General features: G+C 64.7%; 1 protein-coding gene across 3 annotated transcripts; it reads left to right on the forward strand.

The window, feature by feature from the left end:
- Nucleotides 1–132: 132 nt before the first annotated feature.
- DHX30 (DExH-box helicase 30) lies at nt 133–22133 on the forward strand. Of its 3 annotated transcripts, XM_028133780.2 has the most exons (22): nt 133–209; nt 2029–2123; nt 4076–4130; nt 7141–7236; nt 12075–12205; nt 12641–12751; nt 15105–15391; nt 15731–15851; nt 16366–16515; nt 17843–17995; nt 18173–19006; nt 19149–19224; nt 19435–19539; nt 19739–19914; nt 20133–20339; nt 20445–20526; nt 20597–20790; nt 20894–21053; nt 21156–21313; nt 21397–21500; nt 21577–21716; nt 21810–22133. In XM_028133780.2, the coding sequence occupies exons 3-22, from the start codon at nt 4103–4105 to the stop codon at nt 22061–22063; spliced, it is 3567 nt and encodes a 1188-aa protein (XP_027989581.2). In that variant the 5' UTR covers nt 133–209; nt 2029–2123; nt 4076–4102; the 3' UTR covers nt 22064–22133. The 3 variants fall into 3 exon arrangements, with proteins under 3 accessions (XP_027989581.2, XP_027989593.2, XP_054585565.1); XM_028133792.2 differs by lacking the exons at nt 133–209; nt 2029–2123; nt 4076–4130 and adding an exon at nt 8114–8142 and having other exon boundaries at nt 7164–7236; XM_054729590.1 differs by lacking the exons at nt 133–209; nt 2029–2123; nt 4076–4130; nt 7141–7236 and adding an exon at nt 10676–10884.
- Nucleotides 22134–22252: the final 119 nt, after the last annotated feature.

Consider the following 22252-nt stretch of genomic DNA (forward strand, 5'->3'; position numbering starts at 1 on the left):
GCTCGAGAGCCGCCGAGACCTACGGGCTGACTCGGGAGGTGGGGCCGGAGTGAGGGGCGGGGCGCGCCGGGGCGGCAGGCGGGACTTCCGCCTCGGGACCCGGAAGTTTCCGCGCTGCCGCTGGTGGGAGTTGTAGTCCGGCCGTGGTTAGGGGGGGCCCGCGGCTCATGCGCGGTGCATCGAGGCTTGTTTCACATCTGTAACAACAGGTGAATTGGGCTTTTTATTCTCCCCTTCGGTGCCCCCTGGAGGAGCTTACCGCGGCCGGGGATGATCGGCGCGAGGCGGGGTCCGAGTCCGACCGTCGGCTCGGCGGAGAGTGGGGCGGAGAGGCGGGCGGGCCCGGGGAGCAGGCCGGGCATCCTAGGCCTGCCCGGGAAGCCGGCTGGGCCGAGCCGTGGGCAGCCAGGCCTCGGCCTGCCGTTGCCATGGAGCCGGGGCGGGGGCGGGGGCCAGGCAGGTCCGCTGGGGCGGGCTTGGTAGCCAGGGGCTCTGCTGAGGCCGCGGGAGAGGCCGCTTCATTGGCGCATCGACGCCTCTGCCTCCGGGGATGCTCCGTTTCCCGAGGCAGGGCCTGGAGGAAGCCCCTGGAGTGCCCTGGGACCTTTGTTTGCCCCCCGTGCGGCCTGGGCCGATCGCCCACAGGGAGGCCTGGTGCAATCTGGCCCCCCTGGTTTGCCCCCTTTTGCACCCACCTTGTCACTGGGGGAGGCCAAGGGGTGAGGTGTTCTTTGTTTGCTGGTGGTGCCTGGTCCCATTTCGCACGGGAAGACCTCATGCATGTTGGGTTCTTTGTTTGCAGTGCACTGGAGTCCCAGGGGTCCTCAGAACCCCCCAAGCCAGGAGTATGGCGCTAGCACGCTGCCTAGCTCGCCTTCTGGTCGCAGCATCCGTCACCTTAATCGTGACTTTGCAAGGCAGGGGTTGTCCCACTTTGCACCCCCAGCCCACGGGGTTTGCCATACACGGTAGCAGGTGGACCACAGAGGGCCACTTGCAGACTCTCAACCCGTTTTTGGTTGCAACTTCCTGGGCAGAGAAAATGAGACATTGTCTGATGGTTTCCTTTCGCAGTTTCTTTGAAAGAAGTAACCCACTATCATTGTGGGTGTTGACCACATCGTATAATTTACACTTACCTCTTGGAGGTTTGGAGTTTCCAGGAGGCGGCCCCCCTCCCCACCCCCCCTATCTCTTAGGATTTAGGATGGTGCCCTCTATTTGTGTCGCTGTTTAAGGTGCAGCAAATGCATTCTTCGCTGCATTTTTTTTCCAACCTGTGTGGGGTATGCCTGTACCTCCAAAAGGCATTTACTCTCCATGTGTTTCAGCTTACGTAGCTGTGGTTCCAAGTCCATTTATCCGTTGGACACTTCTTGCCTCTTTCAGCTTTGGAAGATGCTATCATCAAGAGTTATTTCAAACACCCCTTGGGCCATCTGGGCCAAGCACGCAGGGGCGTTAGTGTAGTGTAAGCCAGGCGCGTTGGCGCTCAGTCCTAACCTCACGTGTACATTGTGCCCGGAGGCGCGGCGGGATCCTGGGCCAGGTGTGTAACCTCCGGGAAGGCGCTCCTGCCTCACGGGGTGGCTGCGGAGACGAGGTGACGTCTGTGGAAGGCCTCGGTAAGCGATGAACACGGTGTTCGAGGTCTCGTTGTGATTCTCCCAAACTCCAAGCGCTGCTTTACCTGCCTCCGGTGAGCCTTGGTCACGGCGGGAGCAGGACTCAAAGCTGCCGCAGCTGCGCTCTGGGTCCGGCGAAAACGCTGGCGGAACCAACGCCGGCTCCTCTGCCGGGAGGTCTCTTCCTTGGCATCTCAGAGGTGATGGCTTAGGGCAGCTCACGATTTGGTGAGTGTAGAGTGGGTCATGGCAGGTCCTGAAGCAAGGCCAGCGTCTCCGTGTGTGCTTCACGCCACTAACAGAACTTGTCCTTGTTGAGGTAGTGAGTGGGTTTCCATGGCCGAGCGACTCTCCTTCCCGGAGGGAGGGGCGCGTCTCTGTGACCCAGCCTTGTACTTCCCAGGAGGAGGCCCAGCCTCGGGATGAGGAATAGCAAGGAGAGAATTCAGCTCCAGTTCACACGCCGGCAGAAGCTCAGGTTTTCACTGCTCTTGTAAGGTGAGTTAGCCACGGGCACGGTAAAGCCATTCATTTGTGGATCACATTCATTTGTGACTTTTGGAGAAGGGTATCGTTTAAAAACATTTTTTTTTCTTGATTTCAGAGAGGAAGGGAGAGGGAGAGAGAGAGACAGAAACATCAATGATGAGAGAGAATCACTGATCGGCTGCTTCCTGCACGCCCCCCACTGGGGATCCAGCCTGCAACCCTGGAATGTGCCCTGACCAGGAATCGAACCTGGGACCCTTCAATCTGGAGGTCGATGCTCTATCCATTGAGCCACACCGGCTAGGGCCGGGGTATCGTTTTTAATTAGTCATTATGGAAGCTCTCTGCCTGGAGTTAAGTGGTGTTTCATTGGGCAGAAAACCAGATATACGATTATTTTACTTGTCTCTAAACTACTTAAGAGAGACTCTGAACCTTAAAGGTTTCCAACAAGGAAGGTGGTTTTCTTTTTGACCTCTGTGACATGTTCTAGAGCTCTGTAAAATATCACCAATAAAAGATCTTTTTTTTTTTTAAGATCCTATCTTGGGTCCTGGCAGTTGGTTCGAGTGCCATCCCAACACGCCAAGGTTGCAGGTTCCATCCCTGGTCAGCGCGCATACAAGCATCAACCAGTGAATGCATAAATAAGTGGAACAACAAATGGATATTTCTCTCTCCCTCCTCTCTCCTTTTCCATCTCTCTCTAAAATCAATATTTAAAAAAGATCTTATCTCGAATATCATACTGTATTTTTAGACTGATACAGGAAAAGATAGTGTTATATGATATGTTATATGAGTTAATATTGGCATGAAGAGGATTGGGGATTTTTAAAAAGCAAAACCAGATGTCTATTTACAAGCAAATTAACTTATAATTTTTTGGCAAGAAAGTATTGCTTCTTAAATAATCACTTAGATATTTTAGATTTTATAATATTCAGGTTTTCTTTAAAATTAGAATCTCAAATTACACCTTTTTTCTTTCATTTTGGACAGAAGGAGTCTATGGAATGTAGTTTCTTAAAGTAAATTGAATCCTTGTGGATACTGTATTGAAGTGTTCTCTCTGAGCTGCCGTATCCTAGCGGCTGAAGTTCCTGGCATCTCTGGGGAAGGAAGGCACCAGGGCAGACCTGCTGTGGACGGGAGAGACTCGGCCGGTCGGCCCTGCACCCCCGCCGCCCATGACTGCCCGTGAGAGGGAACAGTGGTCAGGAGCAGGCACCCAGGCCCGAAGACGCCTGGGAATGTGGGCATTATTCTGCTTTGCTGAGGCATCGTGTGATGTTTTTAACTAAGGCCACATAACGCTACAGCACAACCCAGAAAACTGCATTAAACACACGGATCGTTCTGAGTTTAACTGCTTTTTAAAACGAAGTTGTTAAACCAGAGATGTTACTTTAAGTCACGAGGTAGATTCCTCAGTTAATTGTACTAACGAGCAAAATGCGACTAAATTTTTTGCCAACAATTGAACTTTGAACTTACCGATTATCTCACCGCGGCTCCTCCGTGAACGGCTTTGCATTTTGCGCCCTGACCGCTCGTCTTTGCTCAGTCCCGTAAACCGTCTGTCCGGAGGGCAGGCATCAGCCCATCTCCCGGTGCCACAGGAGAAGGGGTCCCTGTAGAAGCTCCTCCTGGAAGTCCCGGGAAGGCCGGTCTCCTGGAGCGGGGATTCGGGGTCCCGCGATGAAGCGCCTCGCCTCCGTGCAGGGTTTCGGACGTTAGGACAGAGGAGAGAGCTCTCGAGGAGGAAGGAGCAAAGCCCGATGCCCTAGAGCGGAGCTGGCCCTGCCTCCTCAGACGGGCAGCCGCGGCTCCTCCGTGCAGAGCTTCACTCCCTCGGCGACTGGCAGCTTTTTAAGTCCCCGATCCTCTGCCGCTGAGGTCTCCCCGAGGGCCCTGGCCCGGGAGCACTAACCTCCGCCTCTGGCCGCGCTTCTTTCTAGGGTTGCAGCGTTCCCTCCTGGCCAGAGATGTTCAGCCTGGACTCATTCAGAAAAGGTAAGAGGCCCGTCCGTGCCCGTGCGTCCTCCCTGGGCCGGGCGGAGGCTGGGAGCCTCCCAGCGGAGTCCCCGGGTCGCCTCTGAGAGTGACTTTCCAGGATCCTTCCTCCGGCCTGGAGCCCACGCCGCCGCCCCGGCCCCGGCCCCGGAAATGCCTTGCAGTTTCTGTGATGTGACTTTCCAGGCCGGGACCGCCTTGCTTGGGAGCTTCCCATCAGGGTGACATTCAGCACCCGGCTCAGTGGGAGCCAGGGCGACCTCGCCCAGCAGAAGCTCCAGACCCGGGTACCTGTTCGCGCGGCGGCTCTGCCCTCGCCACCTCCATTCCCACGCCATCGGGTGGCTCCAGGACCCGATGAGCTTAGACCCTGTGGAGAGCTGAGAGCGGGCTGACACCTGGTGAGCTCGGGATCCGTGTTAGTCATTGAGGAGCTTCGGGGCTTAGTCCAGTCTTGCTCGGGGCCTTGCTCTCCGCACAGGGACGTGTTGGGTTCTGACCAACAACCACGTGACGCGTGGGGGTCTCGGGAAACCATTAACCTGGCTCCAGGCAAACCCGTCTTCTCCCGGAGACTGACCATGAGGCTGACGCCCTCTCCTGCCTCCTGGACGCTGGGGTCGCTGTGGTCTGCACCAGGGCCGTGCGAATTAGGTTGTGTGGCCTGTGATACTTTCATTGTTACGTGGGCTGTTCTTTATCTCCTATGGAGTTTTGTGTGTTTATTTGTTTATTTATTTAATCCTCACCCGAGGACATGCTTAGAGAGGGAGAGAAACATCGACCAGCTGCCTTCTGTACAGGTGGAACCTGCAACCGGGTCATGTGCCCTGACCGGGAGTTAACCGCAACCTTCCCGCACAGGGTGGCGCTCAGCCCCCGAGCCACCCCGCTGTTTCTCTCGATGAGATTACGAGCTCCCAGGGTGTCCTGAACCTTGAGAGGAAGAGTCACGTGAGCCTTGGGGCTCCTGAGGCAGACTGGCTGGTGGTCCGTCCCAGCCCCTAGTCCTGGTTGGCAGGTCCCCGATAAATGAGGAGGTTTGATTTGTTTGGGGTGCAGCTGTGGCCTCAGCAGGCCTCGCGCTGTGTGCTGCAGGGTGAGCACCTGCTGCAGTGGGACCTGGGGTGGAGGCACTTCCTGGGCCTTGGGGACTTAGCCTAGGGGGAGGGCCCCGTGACTGGACTGATGGTGACAGCCATAGCAGTTCCCTGTGGCAGCTGTTCTGGGATGTGATCCCGCCGCGCTGGGTCCCTCCCGGCTGGAGCTTACGTGCCGGGAAGTGGCCTCGTACACAGGTTTCTTCTCTCGGCCGAGGTGCCGTCAGAATCAGACCACAGAGAGCGCGCTGACCTCTGCAGGCAGCACAGAGCTGAAACACTGCTCCCCGTGGGCAGGAGGGCGTGGTGAGGTGGTCTGGGATGATCACAGCTTTGCCCCAATTCTGAAACTGCTTCTTCATGAGATCATCAGTGATCCTCGAGTCATTTCATCTTTTGTAACCCTGGCGTCCCTGGACGTGACTAAGGACCTGTGGGCAGAAATGGAGGGCGAGCTGGTCACTGAGCTGGAATCGCTGAGACGCACCTTGGTCCTGGCGCCCTGCAGGCGTGTCCACCGTGCCGCTCACGGTTTCTGCCCAGCACACGCCTGGGATGTAAGAGGGCCTGTGGGACAACGGCATCGAGGCAGGACAGCCACAGCGTTCCGGCCAGAGTAGGGCAGACATGGTCATTGTGCCTGGACCCGAGGCAGGCAGCCCGTGGACGAGCGTTGTCATGACAACAGCGCTGCCAGGGGCCGAGGCTGCACGGGGGGCGGAGTGGGGGCCCCTGAGTGCAGATACGTGCCCTTTGCCCCCAGCACGTTGTTATGAAAATCTTCAAAAACACGGCACCTACCACCTCGACTCTCTAGAGAAACTCCCTTTTAATTCTGGAAAAATGTGGCTGAAAATTATAATTCACTGCTTGCCCAGGTCTCTGCCTCAGAAACTGCACTGGGAGCAAGGCTCTTGGTGTCGCTGTTTCAGCCCCTTTGTACCATCTGTCGAGAAGCTACTTCCCGTCATAGACGTGGGCATCACGGCCCGGCCACGCGGCTCGGGCTGAGCGTCAGCCTGTGAACCAGGAGGTCACGGTTCGATCTCGGTCAGGGCACAGGCCCAGGTCGTGGGCTCGATCCCCAGTGGGGGGTGTGCAGGAGGCAGCTGATCAATGACTCTCATCGTCGATGTTTCTCTCCCTCTCCCTCTCCTGCCTCTCTGACATCAATAAAAATAAATATGTTTAAAAAAGAAGAAGAAACGGCATCGCTGCGCAGAGCAGGCTGTTCTGGCGGACGGGGTGTCCCTGCTCCCCCCCTGCCTGTGTTCACCACAGCACTGGCGCCCAGAGGGCCCGAGGCTCCTCCTCCGCCCTGGTCCCCACCTAGCGGGTCTTAAAGACCCCAACCCTTCTCGCCACGAAGGCGGGTGCTGGCTGTCGTTCATCGCGTCACCCTTTGGGACTTCTCGGAATGTTCCGGAGGCCGCTGGAGAGGTGTTGAGCTCCAAGTGGAGCCGTTCGGGATGCAGCCCGCTGGCTTCAGAGGGAGGGCGGGCGGGCTGCCAAGGGTGCCCTGGTCTGGGCTCGACGGGGCGCCCAGCAGTCCGTGGGCCCCGCTGCCGGTTGCCAGGGAAAGAGCAGAGATCTGGTGGCTGCAGTGCCGTCCGGGGGGGCAGCGGGGGGACCCAGAGGGTGGACGTGGCGTTTTGGTTTTCAGCTGTTGTCCCGTCTCGTCCTCACAGCTCAGCACCAGGGAGCCGTCCACGGCGGCTGAGGCGCCGGAAGAGGGGAGGGGTCCCTAGGAGGCGATGGCCCTTCTCTGGGCAGCGCTGGGGACACTTTCTCAGAACCGTGACCGGCTCCCGAGACCACCCAGCAGCCCTGCTGCCCGGAGCCCCTCACGGACGCTCTGGGCGAGTCAGCTCAGGGCCCGTGCCACCCTGATGCCCTCTCTCTCCCCCCAGATCGGGCCCAGCACAGGCAACGTCAGTGCAAACTCCCCCCGCCCCGCCTCCCACCCATGTGTGTCAACCCTGCCCCCGGAGGGACCATCTGTCGAGGTAAGGGAGGAGCCTTGCTCCGGCACCAGCCCGTCGGGGCCTGGGGGGGGGGGGGGGCCGGGGGCCGGGGCCGGGGCCTCCGGGAAGCGAGTGAGGAGAGCGGGGTTGGCAGAGCAGTCGGAGCTGCGGTGAGGTCACGGGAAGGTTTGGGGGTGTCATGACCCTTGGCCACTGCGTGAGCCGGAGCGAAGCCCAGGCCAGGCCAGGCGCTGGGCAGCAGCGTGGAGAAGCCGGGGCCGCCTCTCCTGGCCGCCCGGGCTCAGGCGGCCCCACAGTGCGGGCGCCCCGGGCGGGGCCGGAGCAGAGCACCTGACTGGCCAGTGCCCTCCCTCGAGGCGTGGGGTCCTGGCACACTGGTCCCGGCCCCTCAAAGCACTTTCCTGGTGTTAACACCTGCCTCTCAGTCCCTTTTGGTGGCGGAGAGTGTCAGAGCCCAGACAGGTGACAGCTCCCCTCAGGCCCCGTGGCCGGCCTCGTGGTGGGGCCCCCGGCACCTCTGCCCGGAGCCTCGGGGCGCCTGCTGGCTGCTCCGGGCCTGGCGCTGCCCTTTCCTGCCCTTGGCTGCCTGCCAGCCCTCCCAGGGGCCTCGGGAGAACCACTCAGTCCTGGGTCTGCCTCCCGGGCGCCGCGCGTCCCCTCAGGCTCTGCCCGTAAAGTGCTTTGAAGGTCAGGAGTGCAGGGGGCACCGGCAGGCACCCGTGTCCAGCGGCGCACACACTGCCCCTGCCCGGGCCTGCGGACAGCCGTCTAGATAAGCACTTCCGGCCCCTCTGACCGTTTGACTTGGGTTTAAAGAAATGCCACCCCTACCGTTGCCAAAGCAAGAGTTGATCGCCCTTTTTTTTTTCTTTTTTAAAATGCCCTGTAACTCGAAAAGGCTGAACGTTAACATTTCCAACATGGCAGGTGAGTGGCTCTGAGCGTCAGACGTGCTGGGGCTGAGCAGGCCGGTGGCAGGCCGTGCCTCCGTGAGCCCACCCAGAGGCCAAGGCCGCTGCCTGGGGGCCAGCAGGCCCACTCTCTGCCCCGGGGAGCACAGACCCCAGCCCGACGGCCTCCTCACAGCGCGCCTCCAGACGGCGCCCATGGGTGTGTGTGTCTCTCCCCTCTCCCACCCCCGCCCCCCAGCCGGGAAGGGCTCTTGTCTCCGTTCTTTCATCACCGAAGAATGACTTCTTGGTCCCCCTGGGCCGAGGCTTTCTGCCCTGCTCCCTAGAGGCGTCGGGGCCTCGCCCTAGAAGGAAGGGGGGGCAGGAGCGGCCTCTGCTCAGACAGCAGAGCCGCGCTCCAGAGTCGTGGCCACTGGATAGGTCCCATGCCCGTCGAGTCAGGTTTGGAATTGAAAACTATCACCTTCTCCCCAGCCCGCCTCTGATAGGTCCCGGTGGCCGCGTCCAATTAAAGGGGGATAAATACACTCACCTTGAGCCTCCCCTGCCACCTCCCCCCACTCGTCCCAGACGCAGGCCTAGAAGGCGGCGTGGGCTGGTCCTGGCAGGGGCCTGGGCCACAGGACTGGTCTCCCGCCGTCTCAGACGCGTCCTCTCGCCGTGTGCCTGACACCTGTGAGTGGGAAAGCCATGAGGACGGGTGGGTGTCAGGTGGCCGCCCCGCCCTGCAGGTCCCCTCACCTTTCTTGTTGCCAACCACTTGAGCATAAGGATGAGCTCTGGTGGAGTCGGCGTAGACGGTGGCCGAGGCCGTGTCCTCAGGTGTTGGCCTCTCACTTCCCTCCGGAAGCCCTGGGTCTGGACTGTCCTGAGCTTCCCGCTGGGCCTCCGGCGTGCAGGGCCCCAAGAACCCTCCTGTGCGCTCAGCAGACCCTTCTCCCGGGTTCCGCTGCGGCTCAGTCCGTCCCAGGCCGTGGGCCTGATCCAGAGCGAGCGGAGGGCCCGCGTCTCGGCCTTCGGCTGAGATCCGCGCAGCGGGGGTTTCTTCCCTCAGGACCCCCTTCTCTTTCACGGGCAGAGGGGTCCACACTCTCTCCCCAGAGTGGAGCGTGGGGAAGGGTGATGCTGCTGAGGGACGGGGCCTGCTACAGCCTCTTTCTTTATGGCCCCAGAGAGGAGCGGCCACATTCCTGTGAGGTCAGAGTCCACGTGCCGGGCCTTGTGGCCGCCTGGTTTCTCCGCAGCTACTTCACTGCCTTTACAGCTTGAGAGCGCCGTAGACACACGTAAAGAAAGAGCGGGCGGTGCCCGGTGAAGCTTGCCTGGCAGCAGGCGGTGGGGGGTGGGCCTGCAGGCGCCCTTAGCCCTGCTCCAGGCCCAGGCAGGGCACAGGCCGGGGGCTGCCCTCCTGCACCGGAGGCAGGGTTTGCAGGGGAGGCGTTTGCCGGGTGCCGTGCGGTGACGGGAGAGGAGGGGCAGGCAGCTCCCAGACCAGCCGTGTGCTGGCGCCGGGTGCGTCTTCTTTTGGGCTGAGGTTTCACACATCTGCCTGGACACGGGGTCTGAAATAGAGGAGCCGGTGTCCGGACCCCAATAGAGGAGCCGGTGTCCGGACCCCAATAGAGGAGCCGGTGTCCGGACCCCAATAGAGGAGCCGGTGTCAGGACACCGGGGCATAGCTGTCCGCGAGCGGGGCTGCCAGGCCGGCCTGTGCTCCAGACGCGGCTTCGTCCCGGCCGTGTCTCCTTCAGCTTTCAGACGCCACGGTTTTCAAAACGTGGCCTCAGCCCCTGCCCACGCGGGTCTGGGAGGCTCACAGCCTCCGCTCGGGGCAAAGCGAGTGCCACTGGCCGAACGCAAAGCCGGCGGCGAATCTGTGCCCCAAGGGCCTAGCCCCCCAACCGGGAGGCCTTGGGGTGCAGATGGTGGTGGCCCCTCGGAGCCAGGTCGGTGCTGAAGGCCGCCTGTCCTTTTGCCCGGACCCGGGAGGCCCTGGGGGAGGGGCTCAGCGCCCCGACATCCCGGTTTCCCTGGGCAGTGCCCTGCCCTGCGGTCGGGTTTGTGCAGAGGCAGGTCCCGGCCGCTCCAGACCCCACGGGTGAGACGGGCTCCACCGCTGCTCCCGCCGCCTCTGGGCCACCGGCGTCTGGGCCTGAACAGGAGACAACGCCCCCCCCCGCCCTCGGGGCCCCGCCCGCCGGCCCCAGCCCCGGCCCCTCTCGGACCCAGCGCCCCGCTTCCCGCCCGGAGGGGGCCACTCGCTGCGCTGACTCGCCCGGTTCCGGCGCCGAGTTCCCGGGCTCGCTGCCCGGCCCGAGAGCCGCGGGGGAGCAGGGCTTCCCAGAGCCTCCTCCCTCCGCCTCGGACCCGGGCGGGCCCTCCCCGGGCGCCCTCGGGCGGGAGCTCGCTGGGGGGTCTCGGCCCGCCCGGTCCGCCCGCCCGGCAGGGGGCGCCGTCCGCTCCGCCTCGGGGTCCGCCCGGCCGGCAGGGGGCGCCGCCGCTGCTCTGGGCCTCCCGGCCCCGCTCGGCGCGGGCGCGGGGGCCGGCGGGAGCGCGATGGCGGCCGCCGGGAGGCTCATGGCCCTGGCCGCCCGCGTCTCTCCGCGCCTGCGGCCGGCAGGTCCCCGAGCCGCCGGGCGACAGACACGCTCGCGCGGCTTCTCGTCGGGCTCCGCCCGCCCCGACCCCACGCAGGAGGCGGCCGAGGCCGAGGCGGGGGCGGCGCCCGGCGGGCCCGGCGAGGGCAGCATGGTGAACGGTGAGGCGGCGGGCGCGGCGCCCTTGACGCGGGGCGGGGGCGGGGGCGGCCGCGGCTCCAACCGGCCCGGCCCGGGCCCAGCGCGGAGGGCGGGCGGGAGGGCGGCCCGCGGGGCACAGACCGGGAAACGCCCGGTCCTGCCGGCGAGGCCAGGGCCGAGCGCGCGGGGAAGAGCCCCAAACCCACGCGGGACCCGGGGTCTCCCCCGGAGACCGATCGCCCCGTGGGCCCAGCCTGCGGCCTGGGGGGCGGGGAGGGAGGGGGAGCGCGCCCTGCCTTCGGGACGGACGGACGGACGGACGGACGGAGAGCGGGGCTGCCCCCGCCCCCGCCCGTGTTTACCGCGGGGCCGCCCTGGACGCCGTGGGTCCGGCGCTGCGGGCCCCGCGCTTGGAGCAGAGCGGGTCGTGGTTGCGATGAGTGAGGCCCTCGGTGACAGGAGCGTCCGGGCGCCCTGGCCTGGAGGAGCCGGGCCGCGGTTCCCTCCGGCCCCAGCGTGCCTCCCTCCTCGGGCCGGACCGGGCAGTTCCCTTCGGGGCTGGTTCGAGTCCATGCAAGGCCGCACTGGGCTGCAAGGCTTCCCTCTCCCGGGACCAGGGGCTCTGGGCCCCGCCGCCTGTTTCCGCTCTTTCACCTCTGCCCTCGGGACCCAGTGAGAAAGGGAGGTTTCTGATCCTGGGCCATCGCTGCCTCCAGGGAAGGGGGGGGCACGGGACTCGCTCACGCCTGTGTCTCTGGTCAGGGTCCCCACATAACCTGACTCGGGAGCCCAGTGGCGAGCTGGGGCCTGGTATTCAGCCCCTGGGGCCGACCCCTTGGATTTCGGGGGCCTGGCATCCCCGATCTCCAGTGTGTGTGGTGGGTTTTGTTTGGTGCCTCCTTCCAGGCCTCAGAGGAGGGCTCTGAGGCTGACCTATCAGGTCAGGAACACGGGAGGGAAGGGGATGCCGGCTGGCTCCCCTCGGGTGTCAGTCACTGGCCCTTCTCCTTCAGGACAGGGCCCTGCACGTGGTCTCGCCCCACCTGCCCTTGTAAGCCCCCAGCCACCCCCTCCTTCCTGAGGAGCTCCTGGGTCTTTGGGGTCCTGAGCCCTCCTCCTCAGCATCCAGCCCAGGGTCGCCCTCAGCCACACCCCATGGCGTCTTCCAAAGAACGAGAACAGCTGTAATGCTCTGTCCTTGTTCCCTCAGCTTCCAGGGACCTATTAAAAGAGTTCCCACAGCCCAAAAACCTCCTCAACAGCGTGATTGGAAGAGCCCTTGGCATCTCACACGCAAAAGACAAACTCGTCTACGTGCACACGAATGGACCGAAGAAAAAGGTAACTCGCGTGCCTCAGGACGGACGTGGTGCCCTGTCCTCCCTCCGACTTCTTGGTCAAGGAGGCCGTTTCTGAATTGAAAACGGTCTCTGAGCAGAGGAGGTCTGAGGAGGGGCCCGGTTAGGAGCAGGGCAGGTGAGCGGGGAGGCTCATCTCGGGTGACACAGCCCTGCCCCGAGCCGGGCTCTGGTCCCCCATCAGCTAACTGGACTGTTGGTGTGAATTCCTGCTCCTAGCGTCCTGCAGGCCCTGGGCCCCGGAGCGGGCAGGCAGACCCTGCTGAAGGTCTTAACGATGAGATGGTCCCACCTTGCCCTCTGCCGAGAACACGGCCCTTTGAAGAAACAAAGCACCGGAGGCCCATGCTGGGCTCGTGATCCCCCCGGGACTTGCCGCCCGAGAGGCACGGGCCCTGACCCTCTCTTCTCTCCCCAGAAAGTCACCCTCCACATCAAGTGGCCCAAGAGCGTGGAGGTGGAAGGCTATGGCAGCAAGAAGATCGACGCCGAGCGGCAGGCCGCCGCCGCCGCCTGCCAGCTGTTCAAGGTGACCTCCCTGGAGAGCGCCTCGCCCGCTCTGATGGCCTTTCAGGGAGAGGCGGACGGTGCCCCCCGCCCCCCTGTCCTGCGCCCTTCCCGCCGCCTGGCTCCCCCCTGGCGCTCTAGCCCCGTGGGGAATGGATTTCCCGCTGATGACCGACTCCGGGGCTCAGACCACAGAGAGGAGCCCGCGGGCAGCACCGGGACGGCGTCCCCGGTTCTGCCGTTCTTCCCACGATTCCACTGGCTCCCTGTCGCCAGAGGGCCCTCCTCCTCAGGGAGGCGTGGCCGCTTCTCGCGCCGGGGCTGCTCCTGGCCCTGCGTGGGGCTGAGCTGAGGACGTGATTCTTGCTTCTGGGAGTTGGAAGGCACTTCGAACCCCACCTGTGCCCTGCCAGTCACGCTCACACTCCTGCCAGCATTCTGTTCCCTACCTGTGCTCTCAGCCTCTTTTTGGTTTGTGTGTTTAATTCTGGTAAAAGGCACATTTAAAATGTGCCCTCGGAACCGTTTTTAAGTGTACAGGTTGGTAATACGAAGCACAGCCACCGTGTTTTACCCACCTCCAGGGCTTCATCTCTGCACCCCCTGCGAACAGCAGCCCGTCCCCCGGTCCCCGCACCCGGCCTCGGGGGCCACCACTCTGCTTTCTGTGGGGAATTCCACTGCGTAACACACGAGTGGAATCGTCCAGTGTTTATCTTTCTGTGACTGGCCTCTCCCTGACGTGACGTCCTCGAGGTTCATCGGTGCCTTCCTCGTGCCGTCGTGTGGTTCGGCCACATCTGCTTACCAGCCCCGTCAGCGGCCGTAGGGTGCTTCTGCCTTTCGGGTTCTGCTTGAACGCGTGTACACGTGTCTCTCGGAGACTTGGCTTCCATTCCCAGAAGGGGATCTGGATCGTGTGGCGATTCTGCTCTTCATTTTTTGAGAAACCACCGTGGTGTGTCCACAGTGGCTGCGCCCTTCTCCCTGCTCACCAGCAGTGTTCACGGATCCTGGGGGTGCGGTGTGTCTCGCTGTGGCTCTGATTTGCATTTCCCTTACGAGCAATGATCCTGAGCTTCGTGGCCTTTTGTTATCTTCTTTGGAGAAATGTCTGGTCTTTTGCCCATTGTTTACTTGGGCTGTTTGGAGTTTTCTGCTGTTGTTGTAGGAGTTCCTTATATATTCTGGACTTCGTGGCCCTTTTATTCCCTAACATCTGTACCCCAGTTCCTCAGGTCCCTCCCACCCACACTCACCCACAAGCAGATGTGTAAGCGTTGCCCTCAGGAGGGGGCTGTTTTTGCTTTCTGCGGAACCCCACGCTCCCTGGACGCCTGTGGGTGCCCTGGGGCCCTGCTGTTGGCATCCGTTTGTCGGCGAACTTTAGAAACGATTCGTCAAGCCCAGAAGCTACCGGACTCTGATCGGAATTACTTCCATGGGTTTAGGTTTTCGTGTTCTTGTATGTAAGAGCGGACCATCCGGGAACACGGTCTCCCTGCATCTAGGTCCATTTGCCAAGTCTTGTGCTTAAAGGATCCTGTACCTTTCCGAGTTCCCCTTTGGTGGGTTGTGGTCCCTCCGCTTGTCCTGAGCCCGTGGCGCTGGGTCTCCCTGTGGCCGCCAGGCCCTGGCAGCAGAGCTGCTGGTACCTTGACCGCTCCCGACCTGATTTCCCCTGTCAGCTTTAGTCACGCCTGCTCCTGTCCTGGCTTCTCGCTTACACGTCGTTCCTTACACCTGGTCGCCTGCGTTTCGGTTCTCGCTCTTGGATGCTGAGCTTCTTGGGCAGAGACCAGGGCTCCCTCCTGCCGATGCCCGGCCGGCAGCAGGCTGTGTCGTGTGAGAGGCTCGGCAGGTGCTGTGTGGTGTTTTCTCGAGAAGGCAGCGACGCGAATGCGTTTGCAGATGCATTTGGAGTCAGTGCCTTTGGAGTGCGCGCCCAGCACAAGGCCCGTCTGCCTTCCCGAGGCCCGGAAGCCGTGTCGACCTGTCAGTGACGCCGGCCCCTCTGTCCGTTCTTCCGGGGCCTCTGCGCTTTCGGGACTCGGGCTCCTTGTCGCAAGGCGTGTGACGGGGGGGTGGGGGGGGGCTCCCAGAGTCCTAGTTGCCATGCCCCCCGAGGCTCCTCAGATCACGAGTGAACGTGTCTGTTCCCTGTGGGTCTGTTTTTGTCTTTGTCCACCGGCGCGGGAATCCCTGGTCATGCCATCTGTCGGAGCCAGACGTTTCCGCGGCTCCGTGCCTCGGACCTGAGGCGGGCACGTGGAAAGGCGCGGCTCCCCCACGGGGACGTGGTGTGACTGGGCAGGTTCCAGGCGGGCCGAGCAGTGCAGGTGCCATGGACCCTCACGATGCCCCTCTCCCCCCAGGGCTGGGGCCTGCTGGGCCCCCGGAATGAGCTGTTTGATGCAGCCAAGTACCGTGTGCTCGCCGACCGCTTTGGCTCTCCAGCGGATAGCTGGTGGCGCCCGGAGCCCGCCATGCCACCCACTTCCTGGCGGCAGCTGAATCCCGAGAGCATCCGGCCAGGGGGACCTGGGGGCCTGTCCCGCTCCTTGGGCCGAGAGGAAGAGGAGGAGGAGGAGGAGGAACTTGAAGAGGGGACCATCGATGTCACTGACTTTCTGTCCCTGACCCAGCAGGACACCCCACTCAGGTGCAGCTGGAGGTGGGGTGCAGGGGAGGCTGGGACCTTGGCGTGGGGATGGGGAGGCTCCCGGGAGCCTTTGTGAGAAGGCAGCCCCACGCCTCGCCTGGCCGGCACTCACTGGTAGGCCTGCCCGGTCTTGGGGCCACTGGGGCTTGTGCTTGTGCTGGGCTTTGGCGCCCGGCAGCACGGCCCGTCCCTGAGGCCCAGCAGCCACCCTGCCTGCCCCCTGCCCTCTGACGTCGGGGGACTGAGGGAGCATCAGCCACGCCGAGCCGTGGGGCGGGAGGCGGGGGGACCGGCCCTGGGAAGAGAGAGCTTATTCGCCTAAACTTCTGGTCCTCTCAGGGGGGGTTCCCTTGAAATGACAGACGATGACAGTGCGATTAGGGCTCTGACCCAGTTTCCGCTTCCCAAGAACCTTCTGGCCAAGGTGATCCAGATAGCGACCTCGTCCTCCACGGCTAAGGTGAGCTGGGTCTCCTAGGAGGGCCGAGGGGAGATGTGGGAGGGGGAGCAGCAGGTGCGGAGTGGGAGTCGGGCTTGGAGTGGGCTGGGGACTGGGAGTGGGAGACCCATATCTGCTAGAGCGGGGGAAGGGCGGGGCGATGGGGGCGGGGGGCGGGGCGGGCGGCTGACGTGCCCAGGTGGGAATCTGCTGCGGCCGAGGCTCTGGTTAAGCAGAGCTGCTCCAGGGCCAGGGCCTTCTTGCTCCCGGGATGCGCCTGGTTTAGCCGACAGCTTCAGCCCACGGCGCCGGCACGCTGTTGCCTGGAAGGTGCTGAGCGGGCTGGGGGCAGCTACGGCCTTGCCCGGACACCGTCCTCCGCTGCGAGCGCCCAGCCGGAGGGCAGCGGTGGTCGGTCTGCAGTGGCACTTGGCGCGTCCGGGACTTGGCCTGCTGAGCGGGGGCCACCTCCACGTCCGGGTCTCTGAGACGCGGACGCGCTCACGCTGCCTGTCATCGCTGTCTCCTTCCCCAGAACCTCATGCAGTTCCACACCGTGGGCACCAAGACCAAGCTGGCCACCCTCACCCTGCTCTGGCCCTGCCCCATGACCTTCGTGGCCAAAGGGCGGCGCAAAGCGGAGGCTGAGAACAAGGCGGCGGCCTTGGCCTGCAGGAAGCTGAAGGTGAGCCGGGGCCTGGGCGGACGGTCCCCCTTTCCAGGAAGTGAGTCCGGCCCAGCAGCCTCCGGCCCAGCCCTGCTTGTCAGGCTCAGGCTCCTGCACTGGGGCCAGAGGCTGGGGACGCCGGCCGGCGACAGCCCCTCGTTCTGAAGAGCACGAAACGAGAAAAGGTGCCTGTTGCTTGGCAGACGTGGTGTCGAGAGAGATCTCGGAACCTGGGCTCGAGGCCACAGGGTGATAAGACGTTTATCTGGGGTGAGGACGAGCGCAGGGCGCGGCGGCGTGGCCCCCGGCGGGCAGTTCCTGACCAGGCTGGGTCGGCAGGTCCGGCAGGGGGTTAGGCCGTGGCTGCCTGGGGAGTTAGTGCTCTGAGCCCAGGGTCAGTGTGCAGAGCAAGACAGGAGGCGGCCCGGCTTCACTCGAGGGTCTGCCACCCTCGGAACTGCATCCGGGACGGCCGACGGGACGGAGCGTGGAGGTGGGAAGGGCACAGGGTGGTACGGGGAACACGAGGCGATGGACGGGCTCAGAGGGAACGTGCCGGAAGTCTGAGCTCGGGCTCGATGGGCACCCCTGGTGACCAGAGGCCTCGGCTGGTGGCGTCCTGTCTCGAGAAGAGCCGCTCCAGGGGCCACTGTGTCTGGAGCTGAGGGCTGGCCCTGGGCAGGGGCTGGGCATGAGGTGCAGCCCCGAGAGGGTGGAGCCTCTTCCCGAGACTCTGTGGGGGCACCTCCCGTGGTCCAGGGACCAGATGGCTGCCCGTGAGGCCTGCCAGGAGCCAGAGGGGTTGGCCCCGAGGGATGAGCCTGGAGGGACTGTGGCCTGGGCTTTGGAGGGAGCGCAGTCTAGACGTCTCAGGAGGCGGGAACACGACTTGCCCAGGGAGTGGGGTGCCGGGTTGTATCTGTCTGGTCAGCTGGCGGGCGGCGTGTAGGGAGGACCCGGTGTTTCCCTGCAGTGGCTGCGTTTGTCAAGCTGCATAAATAGAAATCCCCGTGGAACTGCCGTGCAGGCACGAGGTGGGTGGGCTCTGGTGAGGCCGCAGAGGCGGAGGGAGGCTGGGCGGGGAGTTGGGGTGGGTAGGGGCCGGTGCATCTGTGTTCTGGGTCGAAGTTGGGTATTCGTGGAGGGGAGACTGGGCTCCAGCTGCTCGGGGTTCTCAGAGTCTTAACTATTTTGGGGTAATTTACTTTCCCTGGTTCACGTCAGCCGCAAACCCAGCTCTCTCAGGAAAGGGGTTGCTCGGCACAGCTCTCCGGAGCTCCTGAGCCCGCCGGGGCCAGCTCCAGGCGGGTGGGGCCTGGACGAGGTGTACGTGTCCCCTCTGCAGAGCCTGGGCCTGGTGGACCGGAACAACGAGCCCCTCACCCACGCCATGTACAACCTGGCCTCCCTGCGCGAGCTGGGCGAGACCCAGCGCCGGCCGTGCGCCATCCAGGTGCCGGAGCCCATTCTCCGCAAGATCGAGGCCTTTCTGAACCAGGTGAGTCCTCGCACCCGTCTCCCACGGGGCGGGGCCCGGGCACTGTGCCCCGAGAGCTCAGCCTGGCCACGAGGGTCCTAGGGGCTGGGCCTGAGCAGGTGGCCGAGGGGCAGGTGGAGGGCTGGGTGCGGGCGAGGAGGAAGGCGTCTCACCCTTTTGCCCGCCTCCCGTCCCCAGTGCCCTGTGGACAACGCGTGGGTCTCCCCGGAGCTCCGGCCGCAGAGCGATGACATCCTGCCCTTGGGCAAGGACGCGGGGCCCCTGAGTGACCCCATCACCGGCAAGCCCTACCTGCCCCTGTCCGAAGCAGAGGAGGTGCGGCTGAGCCAGAGCCTGCTGGAGCTGTGGCGGCGGCGAGGGCCCGTCTGGCAGGAGGCCCCGCAGCTGCCCGTGGACCCGCATCGGGACACCATCCTCGGCGCCATCGAGCAGCACCCGGTGGTGGTCATCTCGGGGGACACGGGCTGCGGGAAGACCACGCGCATCCCCCAGCTGCTGCTGGAGCGCTACGTGACGGAGGGGCGCGGCGCCCGCTGCAACGTGATCATCACCCAGCCGCGCCGCATCTCGGCCGTGTCGGTGGCGCAGCGCGTCAGCCACGAACTGGGCCCTTCCCTGCGCCGCAACGTGGGCTTCCAGGTGCGGCTGGAGAGCAAGCCGCCGGCGCGGGGCGGCGCCCTGCTCTTCTGCACCGTGGGCATCCTGCTGCGGAAGCTGCAGAGCAACCCCAGCCTGGAGGGCGTGAGCCACGTCATCGTGGACGAGGTGCACGAGCGGGACGTGAACACGGACTTCCTGCTGATCCTGCTCAAGGGCCTGCAGCGCCTGAACCCGGGCCTGCGGCTGGTGCTCATGAGCGCCACTGGCGACAACGAGCGCTTCTCCCGCTACTTCGGGGGCTGCCCTGTCATCAAGGTGCCCGGCTTCATGTACCCCGTCAAGGAGCACTACCTGGAGGACATCCTGGCAAGGCTGGGCAAGCACCCGCACCCGCACCGGCGGCACCACGAGGTGAGGGCGCCGCTCCTCCTGGGGCGCGGGCTTCCCGGGCCTGGTCTCCTCTGGGGGGGCGGGGAGGGGGCAGGTGCAGTGTCAGCTGCCTCACCCCACTGACCCCTGGCCCCGGGCTGACGGCGGCCTCTCCTCCCCTCAGTCTGAGGATGAGTGTGCACTCGATCTGGACCTCGTGACCGATCTGGTTCTGCACATCGATGCCCGAGGGGAGCCAGGTGGGTGCTCCCCCCTCGGCCCTGTGCCCCCTCGGCCCTGTGCCCCCTCGGCCCTGTGCCCCCCCTCGGCCCTGTGCCCCCCCTCGGCCCTGTGCCCCCCCTCGGCCCTGTGCCCCCCCTCGGCCCTGCGCCCCCCCTCGGCCCTGCGCCCCCTCGGCCCTGTGCCCCGTGTGCACGGAGCAGTGGCTCACGCCTGCAGGCCCTTTACAGGTGGGATCCTCTGCTTCCTGCCTGGCTGGCAGGAGATCAAAGGGGTGCAGCAGCGCCTGCAGGAGGCCCTGGGCCTGCACGAGAGCAAGTACCTCATCCTGCCAGGTGAGCGCCACGCTTGCCCAGCCGTGGGGACTGCCTGACCCATTGGGACTCGAGGGGCCAGGGTTTCTGACCGGCCTGCCTCCTGCTGGCTTTGCAACCTTCCCTGAGCACAGTCAGGAAAACGGGTGGAAGTCCTTGCCCTGCCCTCACCAGGGGTTCTGCGGAGCGTGCCCATAACCACGTGCTTGCTGCCCCCCAGTGCACTCCAACATCCCCATGATGGACCAGAAGGCCATCTTCCAGCAGCCGCCCGCAGGGGTGCGCAAGATCGTCTTGGCCACCAACATCGCCGAGACCTCCATCACCATCAACGACATCGTGCACGTGGTGGACAGCGGTCTGCACAAGGAGGAGCGCTACGACCTCAAGACCAAGGTGCGCCCACCTCCGGCCGCCAGCCCCGGGGCTCCCGGGGTCCGTGGTGGTCCTGCCCCCTCACCTCGGACCTGCTGTGTGTGGAGGCCACACTTCTGGGGTCTGTGTTCTGTTGGGGGAGGGGGGCTGTTGAGGGTTAGTGAGGTGACGGCCAGCACGGGGGACCCTGAGGCAGGCCTGTGGCATCGGCGTTGCTGCTCACCTGCCCCCTCTCCCAGGTGTCCTGCCTGGAGACGGTGTGGGTGTCACGCGCCAATGTGATCCAGCGCCGGGGCCGGGCCGGCCGCTGCCAGTCCGGCTTTGCTTACCACCTGTTCCCGCGGAGCCGGCTGGAGAAGATGGTTCCGTTCCAAGTGCCGGAGATCCTGCGCACGCCCCTCGAGAACCTGGTGCTGCAGGCCAAGATCCACATGCCCGAGAAGACGGTGAGCTGGGCGGGCGGGCGGGCGGGGCCCGGCGCTGGGCGGGCAGGAGGGCCTTCAGGGCGCCGGCTGGTGCAGGCTCACGGCTCTGCCGCGCTCCTGCCACAGGCGGTGGAGTTCCTCTCCAAGGCCGTGGACAGTCCCAACATCAAGGCGGTGGACGAGGCGGTGATCCTGCTGCAGGAGATCGGTGAGTGGGCGGGGCCAGCTGGGCTGCGGAGCGGCGGCCGAGGGCGGGCCTGACCGCGGGGCTCTCGCAGGGGTGCTGGACCAGCGGGAGTACCTGACCACTCTGGGGCAGCGCCTGGCCCACATCTCCACGGACCCCCGGCTGGCCAAGGCCATCGTGCTGGCCGCCATCTTCCGGTGCCTGCACCCGCTGCTCGTGGTCGTCTCCTGCCTCACCCGGGACCCCTTCAGCAGCAGCCTGCAGAACCGAGCGGAGGTGGACAAGGTCAGGCAGCCCTCCCCCGGCCTGCGGCTCTCCCTCGAGGCCCTCCCCTGCCCCTGTCCGAGGGTGGCCTCCTGCAGCCCCTCCCCGTGCCCTGCCCTCCCAGGTGAAGGCGCTGCTGAGCCACGACAGCGGCAGCGACCACCTGGCCTTCGTGCGGGCGGTGGCGGGCTGGGAGGAGGTGCTGCGCTGGCAGGACCGCGGCTCCCGCGAGAACTACCTGGAGGAGAACCTGCTCTACGCGCCCAGCCTGCGCTTCATCCACGGTCAGCGCCGCCCCGGCCCCGCCCCCGCCCCGCCCGCCCCACCCCGGGCTTCTGTCCGGCCCCTGTGGCTCAGGGCCCCCTCACCCGACGTTGCCTCCCCAGGACTCATCAAGCAGTTCTCGGAGAACATTTACGAGGCTTTCCTGGTGGGGAAGCCCTCGGACTGCACCCTGGCCTCCGCCCAGTGCAACGAGTTCAGCGAGGAGGAGGAGCTGGTGAAGGGCGTGCTGATGGCGGGCCTCTACCCCAACCTCATCCAGGTGCTGCCCTGGGAGGGGCGGCCCGGCCCCCGCCTCCTTCCCGCCTCGCTCCTGGCTGAGCCGCCCTTTTCTGTCACCTGCAGGTGCGGCAGGGCAAGGTGACCCGGCAGGGCAAGTTCAAGCCCAACAGCGTCACGTACAGGACCAAATCCGGCAACATCTTGCTGCACAAGTCGACCATTAACAGGTGGCGGGCGGGGCAGGGAAGGCTGGGGGGCCGCCCGGGGGCCGGGGGCGGCGACTCACAGCCCTTCCCTCCTCAGGGAGGCCACGCGGCTGCGGAGCCGATGGCTGACGTACTTCATGGCCGTCAAGTCCAACGGCAGCGTCTTTGTCCGGGACTCCTCCCAGGTGCACCCCCTCGCTGTGCTGCTCCTGACCGACGGGGACGTCCACATCCGTGGTGGGTGCCCGCGGGCCTCGGCCCCTCTCGCCGCCCTCGGGCCGGGCTGCCCTGGGCCCGGCCTCACGCGGCTCCTGGTCCCTTCCTCCCCAGATGATGGGCGCCGGGCCACCATCTCGCTCAGCGACAGCGACCTGCTGAGGCTGGAGGGCGACTCGCGCACGGTGCGGCTGCTGCGGGACCTGCGCCGGGCCCTGGGCCGCATGGTGGAGCGGAGCCTGCGCAGCGAGCTGGCCGCGCTGCCCCCCGAGGTGCAGCAGGAGCACGGGCAGCTGCTGGCCCTGCTGGTGGAGCTGCTGCGGGGGCCCTGCGGCAGCTTCGACGTGCGCAAGGCGGCCGACGACTGAGCCCCGCGCCGCGGGCTGTGTACAGAGCGCAAATGTTTATTTAAAATAAAGTTCTATTTATCCCTTGTGAGCATCGCTGTCCGCGGGGGCCCTCGGCCCCTGGGCGTGGGCACAGGCTGTGGCCCAGGGCTGAGGAGGAAGGGGCTGGAATCCAGCTCCGAGCGTGGCTGCCCACGTGAACCAGCCGGG

The sequence above is a fragment of the Eptesicus fuscus genome, chromosome 18, assembly GCF_027574615.1.
Source record: "Eptesicus fuscus isolate TK198812 chromosome 18, DD_ASM_mEF_20220401, whole genome shotgun sequence".
In the NCBI taxonomy this organism is placed as follows: Eukaryota; Metazoa; Chordata; class Mammalia; order Chiroptera; family Vespertilionidae; genus Eptesicus; species Eptesicus fuscus.